This window comes from Tribolium madens, unplaced genomic scaffold (genome assembly GCF_015345945.1).
Source record: "Tribolium madens isolate multiple individuals breed KSU strain unplaced genomic scaffold, Tmad_KSU_1.1 Scaffold_20;HRSCAF=117;Tcas5.2_LG4, whole genome shotgun sequence".
NCBI lineage: Eukaryota > Metazoa > Arthropoda > Insecta > Coleoptera > Tenebrionidae > Tribolium > Tribolium madens.
Genome location: NW_025400985.1, coordinates 9265934 through 9289465, shown reverse-complemented (window position 1 = coordinate 9289465; position 23532 = coordinate 9265934). Strand labels below are relative to the sequence as shown.

General features: G+C 35.9%; 7 protein-coding genes across 10 annotated transcripts; 5 read left to right on the top strand and 2 right to left on the bottom strand.

Annotated features, from left to right (window-relative positions):
• Position 1: 1 nt before the first annotated feature.
• On the top strand, positions 2-1751 carry LOC123005608 (something about silencing protein 10). The gene is made up of 7 exons (XM_044399430.1): positions 2-160; positions 205-322; positions 374-670; positions 717-967; positions 1018-1370; positions 1422-1558; positions 1613-1751. The coding sequence occupies exons 1-7, from the start codon at positions 144-146 to the stop codon at positions 1703-1705; spliced, it is 1266 nt and encodes a 421-aa protein (XP_044255365.1). The 5' UTR covers positions 2-143; the 3' UTR covers positions 1706-1751.
• LOC123005607 (V-type proton ATPase catalytic subunit A) lies at positions 1741-4788 on the bottom strand. Its single transcript, XM_044399429.1, has 6 exons — positions 4708-4788; positions 4156-4247; positions 3762-4102; positions 3569-3706; positions 3334-3485; positions 1741-3282 (listed from the first exon to the last, which is right to left on the bottom strand). The coding sequence occupies exons 2-6, from the start codon at positions 4229-4231 to the stop codon at positions 2145-2147; spliced, it is 1845 nt and encodes a 614-aa protein (XP_044255364.1). The 5' UTR covers positions 4232-4247; positions 4708-4788; the 3' UTR covers positions 1741-2144.
• A 375-nt stretch (positions 4789-5163) lies between these two features.
• Positions 5164-6334, top strand: LOC123005611 (charged multivesicular body protein 2a). The gene is made up of 3 exons (XM_044399433.1): positions 5164-5439; positions 5493-5803; positions 5857-6334. Exons 1-3 carry the CDS (start codon positions 5272-5274, stop codon positions 6059-6061), a joined length of 684 nt encoding a protein of 227 aa, XP_044255368.1. The 5' UTR covers positions 5164-5271; the 3' UTR covers positions 6062-6334.
• Positions 6335-6339: 5 nt separating this feature from the next.
• LOC123005604 (mediator of RNA polymerase II transcription subunit 25-like) lies at positions 6340-9924 on the bottom strand. 4 transcript variants are annotated; one of them, XM_044399425.1, is made up of 12 exons: positions 9716-9918; positions 9294-9464; positions 9025-9244; positions 8628-8976; positions 8334-8579; positions 8103-8281; positions 7757-7926; positions 7540-7702; positions 7077-7493; positions 6738-7031; positions 6575-6691; positions 6340-6527 (listed from the first exon to the last, which is right to left on the bottom strand). In XM_044399425.1, the coding sequence occupies exons 1-12, from the start codon at positions 9835-9837 to the stop codon at positions 6387-6389; spliced, it is 2589 nt and encodes an 862-aa protein (XP_044255360.1). In that variant the 5' UTR covers positions 9838-9918; the 3' UTR covers positions 6340-6386. The 4 variants fall into 4 exon arrangements, with proteins under 4 accessions (XP_044255360.1, XP_044255359.1, XP_044255358.1 ...); XM_044399424.1 differs by having other exon boundaries at positions 6738-7022; positions 8334-8976; positions 9716-9920; XM_044399423.1 differs by having other exon boundaries at positions 8334-8976.
• A 197-nt stretch (positions 9925-10121) lies between these two features.
• Positions 10122-11447, top strand: LOC123005610 (toll-interacting protein-like). The gene is made up of 3 exons (XM_044399432.1): positions 10122-10282; positions 10331-10629; positions 10681-11447. Exons 1-3 carry the CDS (start codon positions 10238-10240, stop codon positions 11135-11137), a joined length of 801 nt encoding a protein of 266 aa, XP_044255367.1. The 5' UTR covers positions 10122-10237; the 3' UTR covers positions 11138-11447.
• Positions 11448-16070: 4623 nt separating this feature from the next.
• On the top strand, positions 16071-17712 carry LOC123005609 (Bardet-Biedl syndrome 7 protein homolog). Its single transcript, XM_044399431.1, has 7 exons — positions 16071-16244; positions 16287-16410; positions 16460-16574; positions 16623-16752; positions 16801-16988; positions 17037-17544; positions 17595-17712. Exons 1-6 carry the CDS (start codon positions 16143-16145, stop codon positions 17458-17460), a joined length of 1083 nt encoding a protein of 360 aa, XP_044255366.1. The 5' UTR covers positions 16071-16142; the 3' UTR covers positions 17461-17544; positions 17595-17712.
• A 1422-nt stretch (positions 17713-19134) lies between these two features.
• On the top strand, positions 19135-23438 carry LOC123005606 (nose resistant to fluoxetine protein 6-like). The gene is made up of 14 exons (XM_044399427.1): positions 19135-19191; positions 19939-20029; positions 20135-20430; positions 20481-20722; positions 20786-21003; positions 21056-21150; positions 21200-21393; positions 21861-22024; positions 22071-22239; positions 22296-22489; positions 22547-22878; positions 22926-23068; positions 23118-23226; positions 23277-23438. The coding sequence occupies exons 3-14, from the start codon at positions 20238-20240 to the stop codon at positions 23354-23356; spliced, it is 2133 nt and encodes a 710-aa protein (XP_044255362.1). The 5' UTR covers positions 19135-19191; positions 19939-20029; positions 20135-20237; the 3' UTR covers positions 23357-23438.
• The last annotated feature ends 94 nt before the right edge of the window (positions 23439-23532 follow it).

Genomic DNA, 23532 nt, shown 5'->3' with positions numbered 1-23532 from the left:
CAACTTGTCTATTACAACAATTTACGTTTTGATTTTCCCGCTCTGTCATTATATTACATAACCTCAATTCAGACATGTGGGCAACATTTAGGTTAAGGTTAAATTTGAAATTTTGAAAGTTATTTTAAGGATTAAAAAGCAGAATGTCGTCCCATTTAAGGTATAGTTTTTGTAAAACTTGTCGCACATTAATTCCTTTTATAGATTTAACGAAGATGAAAGTGATTACAACCCTTCTGATTCTGATGAAGATTACACAGAAAATGAGAAAATTCTCTTGAAGAAAGTTAGAAATAAGCTACCTAAAGACTCAGATAGTGAAGTGCGCTTGAAAGGAATACTTTATATTTTTAATGTTACTAAATAATTGTAGGGGGAAGTTTTTGGTGTGGGTTCTGGTACAGACGATGAAGAAGATGATCAAAGCGATATTGCGTTAAGTGACGTTGAAGGACAAGAAGATCAAGATGATTTGCCTGATATTAGGGCGTGGGGTAAAGAGAAAAGGAAGTTTTATTCGACGGACTACGTAGACCCTGACTATGGGGGCTTCCAAGGTAAGGATGCACATTTGGCCGAATTGGAAGAAGAAGAAGCAAGAAATTTGCAGAAGCAGTTGGCTGAACAATTAGATGATGATGATTTTTGTTTGGACGTGCCCGCAAAAAAGGTAATTGCAATTAAGTCTTTCTTTCTTCTGACTAAATTGTGATTAGGTTACTGAGGAAGATAAGCAAGTATCAGAAGAACTGATTAAAAGTGACATTTCTAAATTAAGTAAAAGGCAAAAATTGCAAATACTGCAAAAGGAATCCCCAGAATTCTTTGGCCTTGTTGAAGATTTTGAGGAAAAAATGATCGTTGCTAGAGATTTTCTTAAACCAGTGTTGGTTCAATATAAAAAGGGACAAATTTCGAATTGCTCTGCAATGGAGTTTGTGGAAACTCATCACGAATTAATTTTAAAGTATTTTTCTCAATTTATTTTATGATTTCTCCTGATTCACATAATTGTAGTTACTGTGTCAACATCAATATGTATTTGTTATTGAAAGCTTCAAGAGTTAACATGCAAAATCACCCAGTCATAAAACGTTTGTACCAATACAGGCAATTGTTATCACAAATGACACCAGTTTTTGAAGAGGTGATTAAGCCTCAAATTGAGTTGCTTTTAAATGAAGAAGACAGAGAAGTTCCCAAAAAAACATTAAAGGTCTTGAGCAAATTGGTCAACAAAACTGAAAAGAAAGACAATAAAAAGAAACCAGCAGGAAGCAAAAAAGTACAATTTAATCCAGACGTGGATGAAAAAGAGGCACCTAATAATGAACAGGAAATGGATGAAGAGGCAAATGTTCCAGAAAATGGTTTAATTCTTAATGTTTGTGTTTTTATTTATTAATTTTTTGTTAATTTAGATTCTGGTAAGAGGGCTATAACTTACCAAATTGCCAAAAATAAGGGTCTAACGCCGCACAGAAAGAAGGAACAAAGAAATCCAAGAGTAAAACATAGGAACAAGTTTAGAAAAGCAAAAATACGAAGGAGAGGAGCTGTACGTTTATTTTTGGTGTATCTTTTTGACAAGTTTAATTTGTTGTATTTTTAGGTACGTGAACCGCGAACGGAAATGACGAGGTATGGTGGAGAGTTTTCAGGGATTAAAGCAAGCGTCTCCAAGAGCATCAAAATAAAAACTTAATTTTGTATTTTAACTATAAACAATAAAACCCGTTATGAAACAACAATGCATTTATTTCTGTTTACAATAAAACAATTTATTGTGCTATTTTCTATATAGCTAAATCACTTAACATAGATAACTGTACAATTAGCCGTTTGAATAATATGGTAAAATATACAACATCGAAATATGCGTAAATAACGAAAAAATAAAATGTAAAGAAAAAAGGTCCCGATAATACTGGAAAAGCTGATAAACTCACGGAAACATGAAAAATAAAAATTCCTTAAAAATAACTGGAATGAAGGGACGAAATTTAGCAATTTAACCCTCACCTCTAATCTATAGGATTTATCAACCTATGAACTAATTTATGTGTATAAACATATTGTACATTAATATCGAAAGACGGCAATTTTTAAAAGTGAGGTTAAATACGGCCTACAGAAAAACTAATTTAATCCTCCAAATTCCTGAAGGCTTGTTGAATATCCTCATACAGCTGGTCAAAATCTGCTTTGATTTTCGCCTCGCCGTCTTTGACGGGATCCTTAAATTTCATACTGCTCAACTGGTATAAAATATTACTCATGGAATCTCTGATCACGTTCCACGTGATCTTATTTTCAGACTGAGCAGTGCTTTCGACAGCATGTCTAGACATATCGTACAAACCGATCATGTTTTTCAACATACCCACCGTTTTGTAAAACGGACAGAATCTATCGTAAGACGAGTACGAGTTCTGTTGCAAGAAATCTTCCTTTAGTAATTTCGCAATCTCAAGTGTGATTTTATCGGTCTCTGCCAAGGACGCCTTACCGACCAATTGCACGATTTCGGACAAATCTTCTTCTTCTTGTAAGATTTCCTTGACTTTAGTACGCAACGCGACGAACTCTGGGAAATTCTTATCGTAGAAATCGTCCAAAGCTCGCGTATATTTAGAATAGGAAATCAACCAATTGATCGATGGAAAATGTTTACGTTGGGCGAGTTTTTTATCCAACCCCCAGAACACCTGTACAATACCTAAAGTAGCCGACGTGACCGGATCAGAGAAATCACCACCAGGAGGCGACACAGCTCCGACGATAGACACCGAACCCTCACGATCGGGGTTACCCAAACATTTGACACGCCCGGCACGCTCGTAGAACGAAGCCAAACGAGCACCCAAGTAAGCCGGATACCCGGAATCGGCCGGCATTTCAGCCAAACGACCCGAAATTTCTCTCAAAGCTTCGGCCCAACGTGAGGTCGAATCGGCCATCATCGACACGTTATAACCCATGTCACGGAAGTACTCAGACAAAGTAATACCGGTGTAAATAGAAGCCTCACGGGCAGCTACCGGCATGTTGGAAGTGTTAGCTACAAGAGCGGTACGTTTCATGATAGACTCGGTCTGGCCTTCGATTTCGACAGTCAGTTCGGGGAAGTCCCGCAATACTTCAGACATTTCGTTACCACGCTCTCCGCAACCGACGTAGATAATGACATCAGAGTTGGAATATTTGGAGAGAGATTGGGAGATTACAGTCTTGCCACAACCGAAAGCGCCAGGAATGGCGGTGGTACCCCCTTGCACACACCTACACAAAACTTTATTACACAAAAATTGAGGGTTTTAAAAGAGGGCTTACGGGAAAAGTGAGTCAAGTACGCGCTGACCGGTCAATAGGGGGTGATTGGCTGGCAATTTTTCGCTGACAGGTCGGGGTTGACGCACAGGCCATACTTGCAACATAGTGTATTTGGTCCTCTCGCCGTCAAATTCTGTTTCTAACACGACTTCCTAAAGCATAAGAAATGATTTTGAAACCGTTTCTAGTCTATTTTTAAGATTATGAATTTAAATTTTTTATAAAAAATACTTACATCGACTGTGTAGTTTCCGGGATCGGCCACATATGTGACAGTACCCTTGGCTTTAGGCGGCAGCAACATTTTATGTTTGACGAGAGTGTTCTCATGGACGATACCGTAGATATCACCGCCTGTCAAATGTGACCCCAACTGTGTCCAAATCACTATTAATAAACCTCCAACTTTGACAAATCGCAACTTTTACCTTAATATTCAATGGGGCAAACTCCCATTTGGTCGTACGCGACAACGATGGCACATTAACACCCTTAGGGATGTAAATACTTTGCGTGAGCTCGTTAATATCCTTCAGCGGTCTCTGGATACCGTCAAAAATCGAACCCATAATACCTGGGCCCAATTCCACGGACAAGGGTTTGCCAGTACGCAAAACTGGGTCACCCACGGTCACACCTGAAGTTTCTTCATATACCTGAATAGTAGCCATTTCACCCTCTAGACGGATAATTTCTCCGACCAGTTCAGAGTAGCCGACACGAACCAGTTCGTACATAGCCGCTCCGCTCATTTTTTCGGCCGTAACGACTAAAAAAGTGCCCCCATGTAACCCCTAACCTCGAAAAAATTTCACAACTTACCAGGACCAGATACTGCGAACACGTATCCAAATTTGTTTTCGCGTTCTTCATCACCCATCTTTGGTAGAGAGGTCATCTTGATGGATTTTTTACTAAAATATTAAAGAGAAATAAATATAAAGTGTTATCAGGAGTCACGTGAAAACAGTAGAAGTTTGGTACACTATTGTTGCAAAGCGCGATATGGGCTTGTACACAGTCACGTGAATTTCGCAAGGGAGTGAGTGTGCCGCTCGATCTAAAGTGGGGATCCGATAACTTGGCAAAGGAACCGCCTACAAATTTTGTTAATTTTACCACATCAAGGGGGCTGCATTTATTTAAAACTTGCAAAAATACGTCAATTTGAGGGCAATTACAACTTGGCGAGAGTAAAGTTCAATGATTATAATTGAAATTCAACATGGAAAATGGGTCGTCTAAAAACTTTGCCTGATCGATATTTTGTGCGAAATTAAATACTATTTTTGCGTGATCACTTCAGAGGGTTTTCAGGGGCTTAAAAGGTTGTCTAAAGGGTAAAACTTCATTAATAAAATTATAAAAACTTACGTGTTTCTTCTAAAACCTCACCAACCCAACTCACAAGATTATCAAATTTGTGCAAGTGTCACAAGACGGTCAGCTGACACGATCTTGACATTTAGTCAAAGTTTAACTTATACGATATTTTTCTAATTATTACAAATATATAAATTACTAAACGTAACGAAGAAATAAAGCGCTATTTTTATTAATAAATATGAGGCAACAAACTATTAAACATATAACTAAAAAAGTCTGAAAGAAATGAATTTGACTCACATGGTTCCATTTGTCTAAATGTAGGACGTAATTATTATCACAATTTATAAAAAAATTAAAATTGCATAATATTTGAATGTTTAAAAAAAACAAATTTAATTAATTTTATAATTCAAGTCGTAACTTTGTTCTGTAAAAATAACGCAATTAAATAAAATTACAAAAACATACGATTGTGATCTGTTATTACCGTTTTAATTTGTTTTGACATATGTCAGTTGTCAAAAGCACAAATGAGTCACAGCTGAATTTAGTAAATAAATTAACAATTTAGGAGTATTTTGTGGTTGTTTAAAAAAACTTTTTACCAAAATGGAGTGGCTATTCGGTAAACGCGTAACCCCCGAGGAAATGCTCCGGAAAAACCAGCGAGCACTCAATAAAGCAATGCGCGATTTGGACCGAGAAAAAATGAAGATGGAACAACAGGAGAAAAAAGTCATAAATGACATAAAAAAATTAGCGAAAGAGGGCCAAATGGTGAGTCTCATTTTACCATCAACAAATTGGTAAAGTTTGTAAGAATTTGTTAGGATGCTGTTAAAATAATGGCCCGCGATTTGGTGCGTACCCGACGCTATGTTAAGAAGTTTATGCTAATGAAAGCCAACATTCAAGCTGTATCTCTCAAAATTCAGACGCTCAGGTCTCAAAATGCTATGGCACAAGCCATGAAAGGGGTCACTAAAGCCATGCAGAGTATGAACAGGCAGCTAAACCTGCCACAAATTCAGAGGATTTTGCAAGAGTTTGAAAAACAATCGGAGATTATGGATATGAAAGAGGAAATTATGAATGATGCGATTGATGACGCGATGGAAGGCGATGCGGATGAGGAGGAGAGGTTGCCGAACATCATTTCTTTTTTTACTTTTTTTTTATATATATTCTTTGTAGTGATGCTGTTGTCAATCAAGTCCTTGATGAATTAGGCTTGCAACTGAATGATCAGTTATCAGGTTTACCCCAAACTGGGGGCTCACTTCCCGCTACTGGCCAGAAACAACCAGCAGCAGCCGCCGCTACGGCGGGTGGAAATGGAGGTATTTCAGATGCTGATGCAGACTTGCAAGCAAGGTTAGATAACTTGAGAAGGGAGTAAATGTATTCAATCCAAGAATATTGTGGTTTGAAGCGGCAGCCAATTTGCCCTGGGTATCCCACGACTCACTTAATTATTTTTTACAATATACCTATATTTTCGTTGTATTTGTTCTAAATATTGTCCGTAAATACGGCAAATAAAAAGCAACTGTTTATAGTATAACTTATAAAAGCTTCTAAAATTGTTAAAAGTGCTTACCTACAAATAAAGTTGTATATTTTTTAAATACTTTGGTTAAAGTTATAATTAAAGGAAAGTATGATTACTTGACATACTCTTATTAGACATTTTTGTTATAATTATATTCAATACAAAAATCAGATTACATAAAATCATACGAGACTTCATCAAATCCGGACTGTTGATTATTCCCCGAGTTTTGCATTTGTTGGTTCATTTGTGGGCGTGGTCCGTTACCTGCCATTTGTTGCATATTCATCAGTTGTTGTCTGTATTGGGGTTGCTAAAAAACATTTTAAGTATGTTTCGTAATTTTTACTTTAGTTTTACCTGTTGTAACAAGTGTCTTAAGCCAGGATTAGCCCCCATGACAGGTCTCATCATCCTCTGTTGTTGCTGTGCAGTTCCAGCTTGTGGATTATTTTGATTGGCCATTCTTTGTTGTTGCTACAAAATGAATTATCACAACATAATTTCCTTAAACGCAACTCACATCAAGAATTTTGTATTTCATCTCATTCTGTTGACAGATTTGGAGCGCCTCTTGCAATTGTGACGTCTTCATATGACTTATCCTTTCTAACTGACTTTTATATTGTTGTTCCTGTTGTTGAGCTGCTTCTAACGTCTGCTTCAGCTGATTAATCTTCTCTAAATTCTGCTGTCTTTCTACTTGCAACTGATTTTCAAATGGGGCTCTTTGAGGTGGCGTACCCATCATTCCCGGTGCCATGTTTTGATTGGGGGCTGATTGTGATGATTGTGGTCCCATCCCCGGCTGCATGTTCTACAGAATCATTAATTTAGAGTGCGTTGAAAGAAAACTAGTTACCTGTTGCATTCTCAACCTAGGTCCGCCTGGAACATTCTGGCCCAAAATACCAGCTTGGGCACTTGAGGTGACTATATTTTGTGTAATTTGGCCTCCACCTAAAGTCATGTTGTTGGTTTGAGACATAGTTTGTGAAGTCACGGGATTACTTCCTCCCAATTGAGGCGGTGTACCACCCATGGTGAGAGCACCGGATGTTTGGGGGTTCATCGGTTGGCCGGTGCCGCCTTGTGTTTGGCGCATAATTTGGGTGGATTTCTGTTGTTGGATCACTTTGCGTAATCGGTCAACAAATGCGCCTTGGTCGTTGGGGATAAACCCGAGATAAGCACGCTTTTCGGCAGTGTACAATAAAATTAAAACTTTGATATCACAGGTGGCGGGGGTTGCGGTGCTTGTAAAATGCACACAACCGGCCTAAAATCTCTTAATTACAGCTTGTGGTGAAAGATAAAACACTTACAAAGCCGGAACTCATGACTTTCGTTAGAGATTCTAAAGCCTCGCAAGGTTGAGGGTGGAATAAAACTGATTTTGAATTTTTTAAATAGGCGCCCCCGATGTTACCGATAAGTTGTTTCGGCATTAGTTGCATAATTAATTTTGAGGGCCAACCATCTGCTTTTCTATGCAAAATAATAAACATGTAAACGAAATTAAACGAGGTTGGGGACACTTACAATTCAGGTTCGCCATCTTTTGAATTCGCCGAGACTTGACATGGGACATGTTTGGTAATTTTTTGTTGGTCAGTTGGATTTTTGGGTTTCTCGATCCACTCAAGGAGGCCTTGCCAGATTGAAGGACGTTCTCGTCCAGGGCCAAGTGGTTGAGATGGTTGGGCAGTGCTCTAATAGTTAATTTTTAGTAGTAGTCGTAGCACAGACAATATGTATTCCCAACAGCGCTCTTTTGAAATTGTGATAAGATTTATAGTTTTACATAATAAAACTATGGATTTGGTGCACAACTTCAATAGATCGTTTTGAGAATGGCAAATGACTTATTTTCCGATTGGAAAAATACCTGTCCTGGGGAAGTACCGGCCTGATTTGACTGCGAAACCTGCGACATGGTCTGTATCCCACTGTTCGAATTTTGCGACATCGACGTTTGAACATTCGGTTGTGGGTTTTGCGTATTCATGATATTAATTTTCATTTGGGATTGTTGCTGTTGCGAATTCAATGGCGAATTGTTCCCCACTAAAACACCTAGTTTACCCCAAATTCCTCAAAAATTTTTCTTTTCTTTTACTTTGTCCATATTGGGGAACGCCCGTCCCCGGCATGGAATTCGGGGGTTGTGTCAACTGTGCAATCAGGGCGCTACTTTGCGTGGTATTAACCTGTTGGTTAGGTGGCAAATACGACCTGGGCTGAGTTGGGGGCAACATAGCTGGCCATCTGGGTCGATTCGCCTGATGGTATCCTGGCGGTGCGGGCAGTTGCGGGATGTTCATGGGGTTGTTGCCCATCATGGCCCCTCGGGCGTTCACCATACCTACCATGCCTGGTGTAACCATACTCTGTGAGTGTTGAGGATTTATACCTTGACCGCTGGGAGGCCGATACACGGGCGATGGGCCGACTCCCGAAGGAACACCGGTGTTGGCTGATGAAGATGATGAAATGGGGCTGTCATTGCTGGCTAAGGGGCTGGGGAGAGATGTAATAGGAATGGTAGTGTTAGGGATTTGGGTTTGACCGGTTGTTGTAGTACCGGCAGGGGGGCTCAGGGGACGCTCCTTCAGGCTGAAGCCGCGCAAAAGGACCAAGTGACGAGGGTCCTTCGCGTAGTTTTTCGTCTGAGAGGCGCTTAAGTCGCCGCCGGCTTTCTCGAATAATTTATACAATGAAGGGATCTTACGAGGGGAAATAATCGACAAGTTGATATTTTTCTGAAAATAAATTATAATCTCGAGCTCGATTACTTGTTAAAATATTACTTCTTGCAAAATAGCTGCCAGTTGTTCTGCTGTCTTCCCTGTGTAAGCATGAGTTTCAAAAACCCCTAAAGAATATGGGGGCGAGTTACACACCAGAATACAGTGTCTTTGAATATTGCCATTATTGTCACGTTTCTGTTGCAACTCATCAAAACACTGAAGTGTTGTTGCCAAACCTTCAGCAATGTTTGCATGCGATTCGCCTTTACCCCCTATAAGTCTGAAAAAGTTGTTACAATAAATGACACTTTTCCTAGTTTACAACTTACTCAAGTTTGTCTATAGCACTTAATACTTTACTGGGGCTTACAAAGGGCCCAATTGTGTCACTACTGGGGTGTGGTAAACAATCAGCAGCCTGATATACTACAATTCCGTAATAAGAATTGATCCCCTCTGATAGAAAATTACTTTCGTCAATACTTCCCTGGCTAAAATATCTAAAAACCTTCCTATTAAAATAACGTATTTCCAATTATACAAACTAAGGAAAAATTATTTTTGGTGTCAGGGTGTAAATTTTATCATAACAAAGCAAGGTTACACTGATTTCTCAGTACCTCAAACCTCGTTCAACTATCCGTTCAGTATTCATCATGAGAAAATGTCAAGTTCCTACTTTTCACATCGCAATGAGTATAAAAACGCAAGACTAATTAAGAGTTACAGAAAAAAATAAAAAAGCACTTACTCTAATGATGGGATGATATAATTAGTTTTTAAATCATTTATGTAAGCACCATTTACTGCAGTTCCTTCAATAACAAAAATGATATCGGCCTGCAAGCCATGATCTGCTGGGCACACAACCATTATATGAAATAATAAAAAATAATTAAAACAATTTGAGACAAGCACCAAACCCCGCCATATTGAAAAACAGTTGTCAAAATTTAGGGATATTTGCTTCTAGATTATGGCGATACTTTCACTGAAATCAAATTTATTAAATGTTAATAAAATTGTACCAAAACATTTGTTGGCACACTGTTTAATTAAATGGAATTATTAGTAACTTATATTTGTCAAAATTTATTTTTTCTTTCATTTTAATAACAATTAATTTTCATTCTGGATTGGGATTTTATTTTTTCCCCACTGTTGATGTTAGTGACAGGTGTGTTGACGTGAACAGCTGATGGAAATATTTGTCATCAAACACCGCAAACAGTGAATTGATGCGTCTTTATTTTAATTAAATTAATATTGCAATATGGCATCAGCTATAACAGACAAAGTCAGAGAAAGGCGAAGTCGGGTACGTTCCAATTTATTTAAAAAATCGTTTGTGAATGATAAAACTTAGGTTCTTCTTGGTCCCCTTCCGGAAGATTTTCTCCGTATCAGTACTTCCGTGCAGCAACAGCAGGAAGCTGCAGATCGACAAACAGCCATAGCTCTGCACCACCAACTAAGCGGTGGTCAGCAATACACAAATGCCGTGGGGAGGCTCAGCATCACTGTTGCTCAAGCGAAGCTCGCAAAAAATTATGGAATGACTAGGATGGACCCTTATGCTCGGATTCGTGTCGGTCATTGTGTTTACGAAACGCATACAGACCCAAACGGCGGAAAAAACCCGCGATGGAACAAAGTTATTCATTGGTAAACATTTATAACTTGCAAGTGGCAAGTTACCTACTTTTTTATTTCTAGTTTGTTGCCTCAAGGCATCAATACCATAACGTTAGAAATATTTGATGAACGCTCATTTACGATGGACGAATTAATCGCCTGGACTCAATTCCAGATCCCTCAACAGGTCCTTGCAGGAGAGACTCATGAAGATTGGTATCCTTTGAATGGGAAACAAGGTGAAGGTGTAGAAGGAATGGTTAATCTCGTTTTAAGTTATCTAGTTTTTCCTTCATATAAATATCAACCACCGGCGCCCGTAATGGTGGTACCTAATGTAACAGGTGGTAATGTTACACCTTTGAAAGTATATACTGCACCACCTACTGAAGGTGCACCTGCATTGAGTGAGTCTGAGCTCAAACAGATTGAGGAAATGTTTCCAAATATTGATAAAGAAGTGATTAAAACGGTATTTGAGGCTAATAGGGGCAATAAAGATGGTACCATCAATTCTTTACTCCAAATGGCAGAATAAATTAATCAGTAATCTCTTTTTACGCCATAATTAATATTTAGTTGCAGATTCTAGTCGTAGCTTTTTAAAATTTCATGTTTAGAGTTTATTAAACGACCAAAGTTCATTATTTTGTTTAATTCATCAAGTGCCAAAAATTTTGTCATGCTTTTTGATTTGCTTAATGCGTGCAATTTTAATTTTTTAACGACTTTACTGAAACATTTCCATTGTTAATTCCAACTCATTGTTATTCATATTTTATCTACTATGTTATATTTAATCATATTGTTGTCGCAAAATAAACAACAATTGTATTTATGTATGTAACTTTATTAAATATCCTTTAACAATGTTATGAAAATAAAGAATAACTTGGCGCTTAACAAGTAAACAACTGTTCTAATCCATATTTGTTATATAAAGGTTCATCAACAATTGAATAGACTCATCAGGAACTTGTTTTAGTCTCTCAACGATTTCTTTGAACAAGACTTTGGTTTCGTCTTGTGAAGGCTCTTTAGTTGGCAAAAGTTTAATAACTAATAAATAAATCGTCAAGTCGCTCCAGTTTTTCAACAAATTGAAACAAAACGTGTAAAAATCTTCATTCCAATCACCGTAACAACGCAAAAACGAAGACAAAGCATTTTTCAATTCAGACGCAAAAGCATTCACAATAACAATACCGTATTTTGGTACTAATGTATTGAGAAATTCAGCAATTGCGTTACTAAATTTCATTAAATCTTTCTTTGCTTCAAGGTTAAACATCGCAAAAGAGATTTTCAAGTGTTCTTGAATCGCTTCACCCACCCCAAACAGGCCATGCCAACGTTCGGAAAATAATTGGAGGATTTGGTAATTATCTTCATCTGTTTCCATCATCGAAACGAAATTTCCAACAAAACGTAAAATCAATTGACGCGCGGTTTTTTCCTCTGCGAAAGTTGCATAAGTGGCGGCTTTAACTTTACTCAAAATATCGAAAATTATATTCATAATGTCGGTTGTGTACCCCGTGTGAATAATGCACAAAATAACAAAATCATTAATCGAGTTTTTACACTTGGAGTCGCTTTGTAGGAAATTGTTTGTGATAATTTCCGTCACAAAATGCATCGGAAAGTCTTTAAAAACGTCAGATGGGATTGACGATAAGAGACTTGTCCTTTTCGGGGCCAAATCCTCCGATATTTTTAACATTTCCCAAACGAACATTACATGTCTCGCTTTGTATTTTTGGGGTATTTTATCAACGTCGACCAACAGATCGAAGCTCTCATTGTCATTTTTGTCTAAATTCGTCATACAAATATTGACACATTGCCAGAAATCTTCAGAAGGATTTTTAATGAAATATTTTAAAGCTGCAGTAAATAAATGTTTCTGGACCGAGATATTACGTTCCTTCTCGAGGTATTTTTTGATTAGATTTTGGGTATCTCGGACTGTTGCTACTTGACAAGTTAGGAAAATTGCATGTTTCCGCACCGAAACTGCTTTCGACGATAACTCGTTAATGAAAACACTCAACTTGTTTTCAGGAGTGTGGTAAAAATGGTAATAGAGAGCCTCCAAGGCTCGACCCAAAAAATCACCCTTGCAGTAGGTAATGATAGTTGGGAGGACCTGACCGGTGGCGTATTTCAAACTTTGGGTAACTGCAAATGCTCTGTTTCCTTTCATCCTTTCTTCATCATTGCTTTCGTCGATTTTATTATCAGGCGGGTAAAATGGTGCAATTATTTGTAAGTAATCCTGCGTTGGCATAAGTACTGCAAGGATGATGAATAACTTTTCGCTACCCTCTTTCACCTTTTCGACACAATGTTCGACCATTTTTTTAGCGAACGATAAGTGGGAATATTTTTTCAATAAATTTATAAGTTGCAAATTCGGGAATGGCGAACCTAGAACGTGATCACAGAATTTGTCGAAATGTTTGTGTACCATTTCCGGTTCGTGTTTCAAAAGCCAAAAGTCGATTTCCTCATTGTAAAACCGATAATCTAATAGAAAATAATTTTCTATAGCATCATCACGAAACTGTGACTTTTCCTTCGTGCAAATGATGATTTGGAGTAAGTAAGACAAGTTGGTCAGTTTTTGTTTCCGTTCAGTGTCATTCACTGCCTCTTGTAGTGATTTATGAAACGAAGCTGCAAGTCGAGGGTAATTTAAAAAAAATATTTGGTCATTAGGGTGTTTTTTGTTCCAACCAAAAATCCAGCTTATGGTTAACAAATCTTGCAAATGGATTTCTTTTTTCTCACCCATCAAATCAGGCATGTGGTCTATCATTTTTAATAAAAATACCTTTTTCAAGGGTTCACTTTTGAGTTTGTACTCCCAGTAATTGATCCCTCCGGTTAGTTTCAAAAAATTTAACACGTGGTCATCTGTTAATTTATTGTTGAGGAATAGAAATTCGATGTATTTAAGTTGAAAATCGTAACCGAAGTAAGAATTGTGTCCTTTCATGTCCAAGATGTTATTAAGCGTGTTGATAAATTTCCAGTGGCGTTCTTTCAATGTTTCAACTTTATATAACTTGTCAAGTTGGAATAAAAAATTTCGCAAGACACTTTCACTGTCATTTCTGTGTCTGTTGCAAAAATATTCCAAGACTTCTGCTAAGGCATTCAAGTCATTGTTGATTCTACAAGTTGTTACAAGAAGACAAGCAAGGTCATCTCGTGACGTAACAGCGGAAGTAACATTAGTTTTATTTTTGATCCAAGGAATGGAAACGGAAGTTCGCATAAATTTAACCAAATCGGCTTCCGGGGTCCCATTTTTCTTTTTCAGTTCGATCCACTTTTCTCTTTCTTCAAGCTCCATGAATCTCATCATATCTTCATTGACGAGATCGGGATAATCGTACAAACTCTTATTAAAAACCTTTTTTATACCTTCTAAAAGCAGTTCGTAAGATTTTTTCCCGGTTTTTTGTTTCATTTGGTGAAACTCATAACGCAAATCGTCGATAGTTGCTGGAAAACAGTTGAAAAAAAAGTTTTTAAAATCGTCTTGATTTAAAGTTTTCATGACCGTTTTGATATGAAGAGATGTACTCAGTGTTTTTGCTTCTGCGATTATGAAATCTTTGAAAGTATTCAACAGGTGTCTGGTAAGTCGTTTACCAATGTTTGCTCTTAACTTGAAAGTTGTCATTAACTCCAGGAAAGTTTTTTTATCTCTTCGTGCGATAAAACTCAAAACTGATGAGTAATCAACGAAGGGGCCTTGTTGTTTTAAATAAAGCAGAAATAGTTGTGGATGTTTAAGAAACAGCACTTTGAGGTCGTGAGGCGACAGATAGAGGTCTCCGTCTTGCAAAACGCGTCTAATTTTTGATTCGCTGCATCCTACTAACATCTTCGTCGCGATATGGATACCATATCGTTTTTGAATATCGTCATACACACTATCCATTTTTGTGCCGTAAAGAGCAAGGTTGGCGATTATTCTCATCCGTATGACGAAAGATGTGAACGGTAGAATGGTGTTAACGAAATTTGAGTTGTCTTCATCAAGAATCGATGCTAATTTTTGACAAAACCATTTGTTTTTTAATAATTTTGCGGGGAGAATTTCTTCTTCGCTTTTAAGTACTTCGATCAAGTGGGGAATACTTTGTAGCCTGAGTAAAACTTCCAGTTTGAAAAGTTGCTCCAAATGGGTTTTGGGAGTGATGGAAGTGATAAGTGTGGACTGGTCTGATGGAAGGTTCTTCAGGAGCAGGAACAGCGACTTCCTTTTTTCACCAATTGTGTTACCGGCGAGATTGTGGAAACGGTGGATGAAATCGTTGACGTTCATTGTTATCTAAAAAATGTTAAAGATCTGCAGATTAGATAAGCTTTGTTAAAAATTAAAAACGTGTATATAGGCAACCAACTATACAATATTTTTTTTTAATTTTTGATTTCTGAATGTTGATGGATTTTGGTTTAATCATCATTTGTAATGCTAATATTAAGGCGTTTATAAAAAATATTAATTTTTGCATAATAATACAAAAACGTTTTTGAGGTTATAAGATGAGGAAATTATTATTCCGAACAAAAACATACCTTCTTATCGATACCAGCTGTTGGAATTACGTCTTGCTAAGGAGTTGTATAACAATTTTATTTTCGAAAATACCTTTTTACTCCATGTAATACGGATTTTCTGTAAGAATAAACCGTTTAAGATGACTCATTTTTGTGTACATTTTATCAAGGTCGATTCCTAATAAATATTTTTCAGTACGTTCACCATTCACTCGTTATTCTCTACAATAAAATTAAACTGCAGTAAATTATTGGAAAATAACTGAAATAATGATTTTATTTACTTTACAATAATAATGGTTGCAAAAGGAACTCCGTAAAATCAAAATATTTTTGCAGAAAATTTATGGAAAATTCATTTGCGTAAAATAGTTGTACATAATAATAATTAATAATAATAATAATAATAGTTAGTAGGACTAAGTGCATAATATGGAAGGAAGGCCCAACGTTAATTTCTTGAGGGCCAAAGTCGACAATTATGCTAATTGTATGTACATGATACGTTTTGTTTTATTTTGAATAGCGTTTTGTTTCACTCAAATAAAAATTTAATATTTTCATAAATATCGAGATCGCCTATTGACTTATGGATTTTTGTACCACCCTGAGGAGCCACTGTTGAGGACAATGGTAGGAGTCTCATGGCCCCAACGGATGAATCAATTTTATACAAAGAAATCATTGTGAATTATTAAAAGAAATATTAAGTAATGTTTGCTTCACGCTGCCTTGAGTAATAGCATTTTGTAACAGACATTTATAGTTTATATTTAAACAATGTCTTTTTGTCATAAAATAGGAAAATCCTATATTAAAAATTTCTGCTATTGCGAAATAAACGAATATGAAGCGAGAAAACATTGTTTGTATTCTAACTTAGCAACCAACATGTCCCTCTCCATCTCCTTCATCGATTTCCCACTGCACTGACGAAGTAGATAAACTTTCAAAATAAAAATAAAATGGAATTAGAACTATCACGAGTGGATTATACCATTGTGGGCATTACGTCTCAAAATTGCCTCAAACTTCTACCACCGAGCGTTTCAAAAGAACCCCAAAAGGTAAGAAAATTAAACTCGAGCCAAAAGTAACACAGGTTCAAGGTTGCAGTAGCTGACAGTGATGGAATATTACAAATCTTCTCAGTTAAGAAAGAGGACATCCAGTTACATTTTAAAACATTGCCAGGACCTAAAATTTCGTCTTTGCAACTAGGCGGTGCTCATGGTAAATATCCTTTTTAAATCGCAACATGATCACAAAACTTAACTTCAAGGGAGTTCAAGCGATAAAATATTTATTGCTGCAGAAAATGAAGTAAGAGGGTACACAAAAAAAGGAAAATTGTTTTTAACTTTCGACTCTGGAATGACTGAAACTGTCTTGTCAATGTTACACTTCGCAAATCGCAAATTTTTTTCCTAATAAAACTTTTGTAGGTTTGTTTTGGGCAACGATTTATTTTTATGTGGCAGACATATTTACAACCATTACAGGGACTGTAAAGATGTGGGTTCTTACTTATGTGGTGATCAAATAGTCGACGTAATCGCGTTTTATGCTGACAGGGTATAACAATATTTCAGAATTAAAGAACAAAAAATAACAATTATTCAGACTCGTAGACTTATGTCCTTGATAGCGTGTGAAGGACGAATGATACGAGCCTTGGAACATGCAAGGGTCACTCTAAGTATGGAAGTGGAGAGTGCACCAACTCTTCTTCATGTCCTTGAACAGGAAGGTACCAAAACAGTGTTGTTTGGTACCGTCGATGGCCGAATTGGGATACTAGACGTTGAAAAGTAGTACTCAGCAACAAAATTTAATTGTAATTATTTTTTTATAATTAGGTTGCACGGTTTTGACCGTTGGCTTATTGACAACTCCTCAAACTCAAGTACCATTTCTTGTGTAGATACTTACGACATGACTAGCGGTGGTACCAAAAACCTGATTTTGGGACGCCAAGACGGTACCATTGAAGTATACGTAATCAATGTAAATGATAAATTAGACTCCTCAGTGCTTATTTATTCACATGTGAGTACAACCGGCCTTGATCGTTTCATCGACCCATTCTCACGCAGACAAAAACCAATTAACAAGACTTTCAAACCGGTTTTGCATGATCAAGATCAATGTCACTATCACTTTTTTCCTACAGAATTGCAACGAAAGTATTTCATCACTGCAGTGTGGGGTCATCGGAACCCAAGGTTTCGACGAGATCTTGGTGGTAACCTACACCGGACGCATTTTTGGCCTCACTACTGAGGCAGTTGATAAAAGTGTGGCTGATAGCAGCATGGGGAACTATATTTATTCACAAGATACGGGCAACAAAATTAATAAATTGAAGTAAATCTGGCAAAATTTCGATTAGGAGACTTTTATCTAACTTATTTCAGAAGCGAAATTGAGGACCTGCAAGTTAAAGTTTCCAAAGAACGGGAAAAATATCAAAACTCAACTCAGTCTTTTTTTGAGGAGTTATCAGCAATCCCCTTGCTTTCAGTCAAAGATTCAGTTAGGTGAAAAAATTGGAAAAATTTTTGCTCAAACTTTGACTTCTAGTTTGTGCTATCAAAAGACACAGCGACTTATACTTTAACCATGGAAGTTCCGACGGCTATTGACAATATTCTCCTGCAAAGCAACGTCGCTGTAGATTTACTAGACGTGGAGAAAAATTTGGCTGTGATCAGTTACAGCGACTCGGACCACTTTGTGAGTTAACAAACTTTAAATAGCTGTTTGTTTACAAGTTTAAAATAACCCAGATTGGAAATTTTTTATTGGCGACTTACCGGTGTCAAGTCAATACCAACCGCCTCGAAATTAAAATTAGAACCATCGAGGGTCAACATGGTCTTCTCCAAGCTTACGTTACGCCTTTGGTCCAACCAAAATGTAGCAGACTGAAACAGTTCGAAATTAAACCACTATCGTTACATTACAGGATTCATAATTTTGATGAAAGTCGGTTATTTAATAGTTTGACAATTACCGGAACTTTCAGTTTGGCTGAAATGCATACTTGGGTGTCGCAGTGTTTGCCTGAAGTGCCTGAAAAGCCCCAATTTGGGGAAAATACGGTGCTAGATTTTCAGTCGACTTTGTTGGGGACCATCTTACACTGTTCTTATCAGTAAAAAATTATAATTTTTGTCAGCTTAAATGCTTAAAACTGACTTTCAGAAAAGGAGAAGCGTTTTTTAAATCTGATAACGTGTCAACAATTTCAATCCTGAAAGAGTTTCTGACAGTAGAAGCCACAAAGAAAAAAATTAAAATCAGTATTAGCTCAAGTTAGTTATTACTGTAATCTATTTTTTACAAACGTACTATGATTTTCTGTTTTTTAGATATTAATGATGAAAGTATTAATCATGTAATTAAGTTAATCGAACCAAAATTAATTAAACAGAAGAATTTGAATAACGATATTAAATTATTGAATGCTTTGAATGAATTAGAAGTAACAGAAGAGGAAAACAGAACTTGTTTATCTGAGAAGTATCGAAATTTGTTGGCCAATGAAAAAGAAGTGAGAAAGGAGTATCAAAGTCAACCAGACTATTTAGATCGCCTTTATGGTACTAAAATTATTGTTATGAATATAATTAATAAAAATTTCTTTAACTATTTTTAGGTATTATTACGGATTTATACATTGATTACAATAAATTCAAGGGCTGCAACGTAAAATCCAAACTAGTGACTCTTCGTGAAATCCTTGATGAGTACTCCTATGACGCCTTGATACAATTTTTCCGCCCAGACTTGTCTAAATAATTACTGCATGTTTGGAAAATATTAAAATGATTACTCAATGAATGTGCATTTTCAATGTCATTCTTTCTGTTTATTTAAATAAAAGTTTGCTTAGTAGTTAGTTTTTTACTATCCCTGTGAACAATTTAAAAACTGTTTAGAATTTTTAGTTGAGTTAAGCCAGTGACTGAGTGGTGCGGAATTATTAAAATGCGTTGCATAAGTCTGAAGGTAATTTTTTTTTATTTTAATTATCAAACAAACTTGCTTTCGTGTTTCTAAAATAAAAATTTTAAATAATCAGTGCCTTTTAATGTGGATTTTAATAGAACCCAACAATGTATGAATAATTTGGATAACTTGCAACATTTCTACAAAATAATTCTTTAGGTATATTTTAAGTTTAGAGTTAAGAGTTTTTGGACATGAAAAATATTTTAACGTTACTATTTATGCGTATTTGTTATTTAAGCTTTTAACCAAAAAAAGATTTCTGAATTCAGTTAAAGAAACAAGAATTTAAAATTTGTAATGTGTTTTTCTTTCTTAAAACTGTGAAATATGTGTACTAAATTGTGTTAGATACGAATTAAGTACCTAGTATTAGTGCCTATTTTTTGCATTATGTAAAAATCATTATGGATAAATTCATTGTTTTTAAAATTTCTACGACCTATTATCAGCTGCAGTTTGAAAATTTAGAGACATATTTTAGACTGGAATAAAACTTATGAGAACGATTAGTTGTAACAACACCAACAGCAGCGTACGAGCAGTGGAATCCCAATATATAATTATGGTATCTCGTTCATAAAAAATTCCAATGTTTTTGAGCGTAGCCAAAAAAATTCCATACCCCACAAACGTATTCAGAATGGGGCTTGAAACCAGTCCTAGGACTAGGGTCAATGCGCTACCTATAACTATACCTGCTAAAAAAACGCGAAAAAATTTGGTATTAATAATGCTCCCTTGCAGGAATAAACAAGTCCATCGAAACAAGTGCCAGAGTGCCAGTTTTTCACCACTTTACCAAGAAGCTGGTTATTTTCAAGGTAACTCTATTAAGGTACGTACATTTTACTTAATTATCTCAAATCTTGTCCAATAAACCCGGCGTTTTGAAAAATCCACCAACATTTTCCACTTCCACCATAAGCGCTGTTTTTTCCAGATGCAGTGACCTTTCCTTGTCTTAAATTCGTCCGTCTTTAGTCCTTTTATATCAAAGTGGTGCTGAAGCTTTTCGTCCATTTGCAAGAATTAAGTATGTCACAATGATCGGATACAAAGCTCTAGTTTTGTGTGTTTGTCTCAACTTTTCCCGAGCCTTCCAATTCGACAACGTGCCTCTGGATGAAGTTTTATACATTTTGATCCCGACGCTAAATTCGGAAAATCCGCAATGCCGAAATCATACTATTTTTTATGTCGAAGAATTGAAAAAGTTGAGATTGTGGGCTACGGAAAGTAGGTTTTTTGTGTCAGTGTATCAAGTGTTGTAATGTATTTTTTACCAGTGTTTGATGCTTCGTCCAAATTTCCTACTGGAATTTTGTCAGGCTCGACTTACGATTTTGGAAATTTTGACGAATGTATCGAAGTGAGAGTACCTTTGACCGGGGAAAAAATACAAGGAAGGTACTGTATGGCCAAATTTCATATCGCACCACCTGACTTTAAACATGAAGAGCAAAAATATTCCCGATTTTTTAACGGAGATAATTATTTTATTAACGCCTCTACGTGGGAGAAAATGATAGTGAGTAATTTAATCACAAATTCACCGTGTTTTTTTTATCAAAATTACAATTTTTAATTTCAGGCGTTTTCGAATAAGAGGTCTCGTAATACTAGGAACGAATTTTTCTTTTCCTATTGCATCCCATCCTCTTGCAATTACGGCGATCTGGAATCGTCGCTGAAACAAGTCACTGCAAAATTGAATTCCTTCAGTGATTTCAAAGTCACGGCAAGTGTAAATCCGCGGAATTGTCAACTTAAACCTGAATTCAAATTCAGCAGTGCTGATATCGGCTTTATGTAATTATTTAAATTTTATTATTTACATTTAATTTAATCACAACACTTTCAGATGTGTGGTGTTCTTTTTTGTTCTTTTAGCATGTATAGCTACTTCTTACGATTGGTTAATAAAACTGGACGACTTGAAAAAATATCAACTTGAGGGTAAACATTTTACATAAACGTATATCTTGATGTTTATTTTGTGTTTCAGGAAAAAAACATCAAATTTTAATGTCGTTCTCCCTATGGTCAAATTTGAAAAAATTAAGTGGTGGAACTGTAAATGATGACGGGCTTCAGTGCATTCATGGCTTGAAAGTAATTTCTATGTTTCTTATAATCATGGGACATAGAATTATGTTTGGGATTGGGTCACCGTTGATAAATCCCAGCTTCATCGAAAATGTAAGTAAATTGATTTAAATTTTAAATCAATTTGGTTTATGAGAATTTTTTTGTTAAACTAGCTTATAAAATGCCAAGGATATTCCCGTTCACTAATTTTCAAAAATTTTCGTGTTTTTAGAAAAAAGTGAAATACATTTTATAATAAGTTCTGGCAAGGCCATCTTCTATAGAATTGTAAAAATGATTTAATTTGCTTATTGCAATGTTTGTTAAAAATTCGAAAAATGATTTTATTTTATGTTTTATAAATAATCAAGAAAATTGAAAATATTGTACTGAAAACTGAAATAATATTGGTTACATGTATTTAACTTCCATCATTTGAAATATTTTTCAAATTTATTCTTACCGTTATTTTGAAAATTTTGAAAAGACTATTTTTCTCAATTTACCAACATTTAACATATTCGAATTAAAGGGTAAAAATATTAAAAAAAAATATTCTTTATCATTATTATTCTTAGATGTACGGCCGAATTGAAGCAACCGCCCTCCTAAACGGCCCTGTGATAGTTGACACCTTTTTTAACATTTCTGGATTTTTAGTTTGTTATTTAATGCTAACCCAATTAGAGAAACGAAAACGCGGTATCAACTTTCTTTTCCTGTATCTCCACAGATTCATAAGGTATGGAAAAAATATCTTATAAAAGTTATAACAGTTTTATTTCTAGACTAACCCCAGCCTATGCCATGGTTCTTGCCTTCTACTGCACTCTTTTTGTAAAAGTGGGTTCCGGCCCTTTGTGGCTCGAAAGAGTTCAAGTAGAACAAGAACGTTGCATTGCTAGTTGGTGGGCCAATTTATTTTATTTAAATAATTACATCAACAAGGAACACATTGTAAGTAAAATGTTTTTAACAAGGACAACAAGAATATTAATATTATATTATTTCAGTGTATGTTCCAGTCGTGGTATATGACATGCGATATGCACTTGTTTATGCTTGCACCTATCATAATTTGGATATTAAGAAAAAAACCTTTCCTAGGTCTTGTGACCTTATTTACGCTTATTGTAGCTTCAATTTCTGTTGTTTTTGCCACCGTGTATCTTAGCAAGGAAGATGCAATTTTAATGCTTTACATGAAGTGAGTGTTTGATTAATTTTTTATTTATTAAGTATATTGCAAATTATGTAATTGCAGGTTTTTGCGAGATCCTGTTATTAACAATACGTTCAAAAACATTTACATTCCGACACATATGAGGGCTAGTCCTTACTTTGTCGGGATGGTTACGGGATACATTAAATATATTATAAAGTCTCGGGAGTATAAAATACCCAAATATATGGTTTACATGGGATGGGTTATGAGTATTTTCATTATTGAAGTCACTGTTTACTCCGCTTTTATTTTCTACTTGCCGGATAAGCCTTACGACCCCATTATTTCTGCAATTTATTCCGCTATGCATCACTTCACTTGGAGCATTTGTATCAGTTGGATTATTATTGCTATTTCGGAAGGACATGGGGGTAAAAAAATAACAGATCTTTTCGATTTTACTAATTATTTTTCGCAGCTTGGGTTCAGCCAGTCTTAGAGTGGAAACCTATGATACTTCTCAGTCGAATAACATATGCGGCCTTTCTTTGTCATGGGGCTATTCAGATTTACACCGTTGGGATTTTAAGGCACCCTAGTTATGCCGGAGTATTTCATCTCGTAAGTTTTTCAAAAAATGATTTTCTGATAATGTGTTTTTTTAACTTAGATGTTTTACACTGCTGGCGATATTACGTTAGCGTACATTTTCGGCTTATTTTTAAGCATGCTATTCGAGGCCCCCATTCTAGGACTAGAGAAAATTATTTTAAACAGAGGTAAATAAATTTTTTTGTGGACGTGGATTTAAAAAAAAATATTGTTGTAGAAGACCCAAGTGACAAGGAAGAAAAAAGCAAAGTTTCAAAAGTTGTGACCCCAAAAATCAAGATAATTAATCAATTTTAAATTAAGCACAAATTGTGAGTCTTGGTTGTACAAGACAATTGTAAGTCTGATTTTTGTGATTAATAAATTAATTTTAAGCATTTTTGGTTTATTTTTCTCTATTATAAGACATGATATGCATGATAACTTGTTTGAGAAATCGATTTTGTGGACAATTTAGTGTTTGATAAAAAGCT

Excerpts from the sequence above, each read along its gene's own strand:
- LOC123005608 (XM_044399430.1), top strand. Across the intron at positions 968-1,017 it reads CATCACGAATTAATTTTAAA|TTACTGTGTCAACATCAATA; the intron begins GTATTTTTCTCA and ends ACATAATTGTAG. Across the intron at positions 1,559-1,612 it reads AAATACGAAGGAGAGGAGCT|GTACGTGAACCGCGAACGGA; the intron begins GTACGTTTATTT and ends TTGTATTTTTAG.
- LOC123005607 (XM_044399429.1), bottom strand. The coding sequence starts at position 4,231 with ATGACCTCTCTACCAAAGATGGGTGATGAAGAACGCGAAAACAAATTT. Across the intron at positions 4,103-4,155 it reads GTTCGCAGTATCTGGTCCTG|TCGTTACGGCCGAAAAAATG; the intron begins GTAAGTTGTGAA and ends GCACTTTTTTAG. Across the intron at positions 3,283-3,333 it reads GTACTTGACTCACTTTTCCC|GTGTGTGCAAGGGGGTACCA; the intron begins GTAAGCCCTCTT and ends AGTTTTGTGTAG.
- LOC123005611 (XM_044399433.1), top strand. The coding sequence starts at position 5,272 with ATGGAGTGGCTATTCGGTAAACGCGTAACCCCCGAGGAAATGCTCCGG. Across the intron at positions 5,440-5,492 it reads TAGCGAAAGAGGGCCAAATG|GATGCTGTTAAAATAATGGC; the intron begins GTGAGTCTCATT and ends AGAATTTGTTAG. Across the intron at positions 5,804-5,856 it reads GATGCGGATGAGGAGGAGAG|TGATGCTGTTGTCAATCAAG; the intron begins GTTGCCGAACAT and ends TATTCTTTGTAG.
- LOC123005604 (XM_044399423.1), bottom strand. The coding sequence starts at position 9,837 with ATGGTTGTGTGCCCAGCAGATCATGGCTTGCAGGCCGATATCATTTTT. Across the intron at positions 9,465-9,715 it reads TATATCATCCCATCATTAGA|ATATTTTAGCCAGGGAAGTA; the intron begins GTAAGTGCTTTT and ends GAAGGTTTTTAG. Across the intron at positions 7,703-7,756 it reads AAAGATGGCGAACCTGAATT|AAAAGCAGATGGTTGGCCCT; the intron begins GTAAGTGTCCCC and ends TATTTTGCATAG.
- LOC123005610 (XM_044399432.1), top strand. The coding sequence starts at position 10,238 with ATGGCATCAGCTATAACAGACAAAGTCAGAGAAAGGCGAAGTCGG. Across the intron at positions 10,283-10,330 it reads TCAGAGAAAGGCGAAGTCGG|GTTCTTCTTGGTCCCCTTCC; the intron begins GTACGTTCCAAT and ends GATAAAACTTAG. Across the intron at positions 10,630-10,680 it reads TGGAACAAAGTTATTCATTG|TTTGTTGCCTCAAGGCATCA; the intron begins GTAAACATTTAT and ends TTTTATTTCTAG.
- LOC123005609 (XM_044399431.1), top strand. The coding sequence starts at position 16,143 with ATGGAATTAGAACTATCACGAGTGGATTATACCATTGTGGGCATTACG. Across the intron at positions 16,245-16,286 it reads TTTCAAAAGAACCCCAAAAG|GTTGCAGTAGCTGACAGTGA; the intron begins GTAAGAAAATTA and ends CACAGGTTCAAG. Across the intron at positions 16,989-17,036 it reads GGGATACTAGACGTTGAAAA|GTTGCACGGTTTTGACCGTT; the intron begins GTAGTACTCAGC and ends TTTTATAATTAG.
- LOC123005606 (XM_044399427.1), top strand. The coding sequence starts at position 20,238 with ATGATCGGATACAAAGCTCTAGTTTTGTGTGTTTGTCTCAACTTTTCC. Across the intron at positions 23,069-23,117 it reads ATGCCGGAGTATTTCATCTC|ATGTTTTACACTGCTGGCGA; the intron begins GTAAGTTTTTCA and ends TTTTTAACTTAG. Across the intron at positions 23,227-23,276 it reads GAAAATTATTTTAAACAGAG|AAGACCCAAGTGACAAGGAA; the intron begins GTAAATAAATTT and ends ATATTGTTGTAG.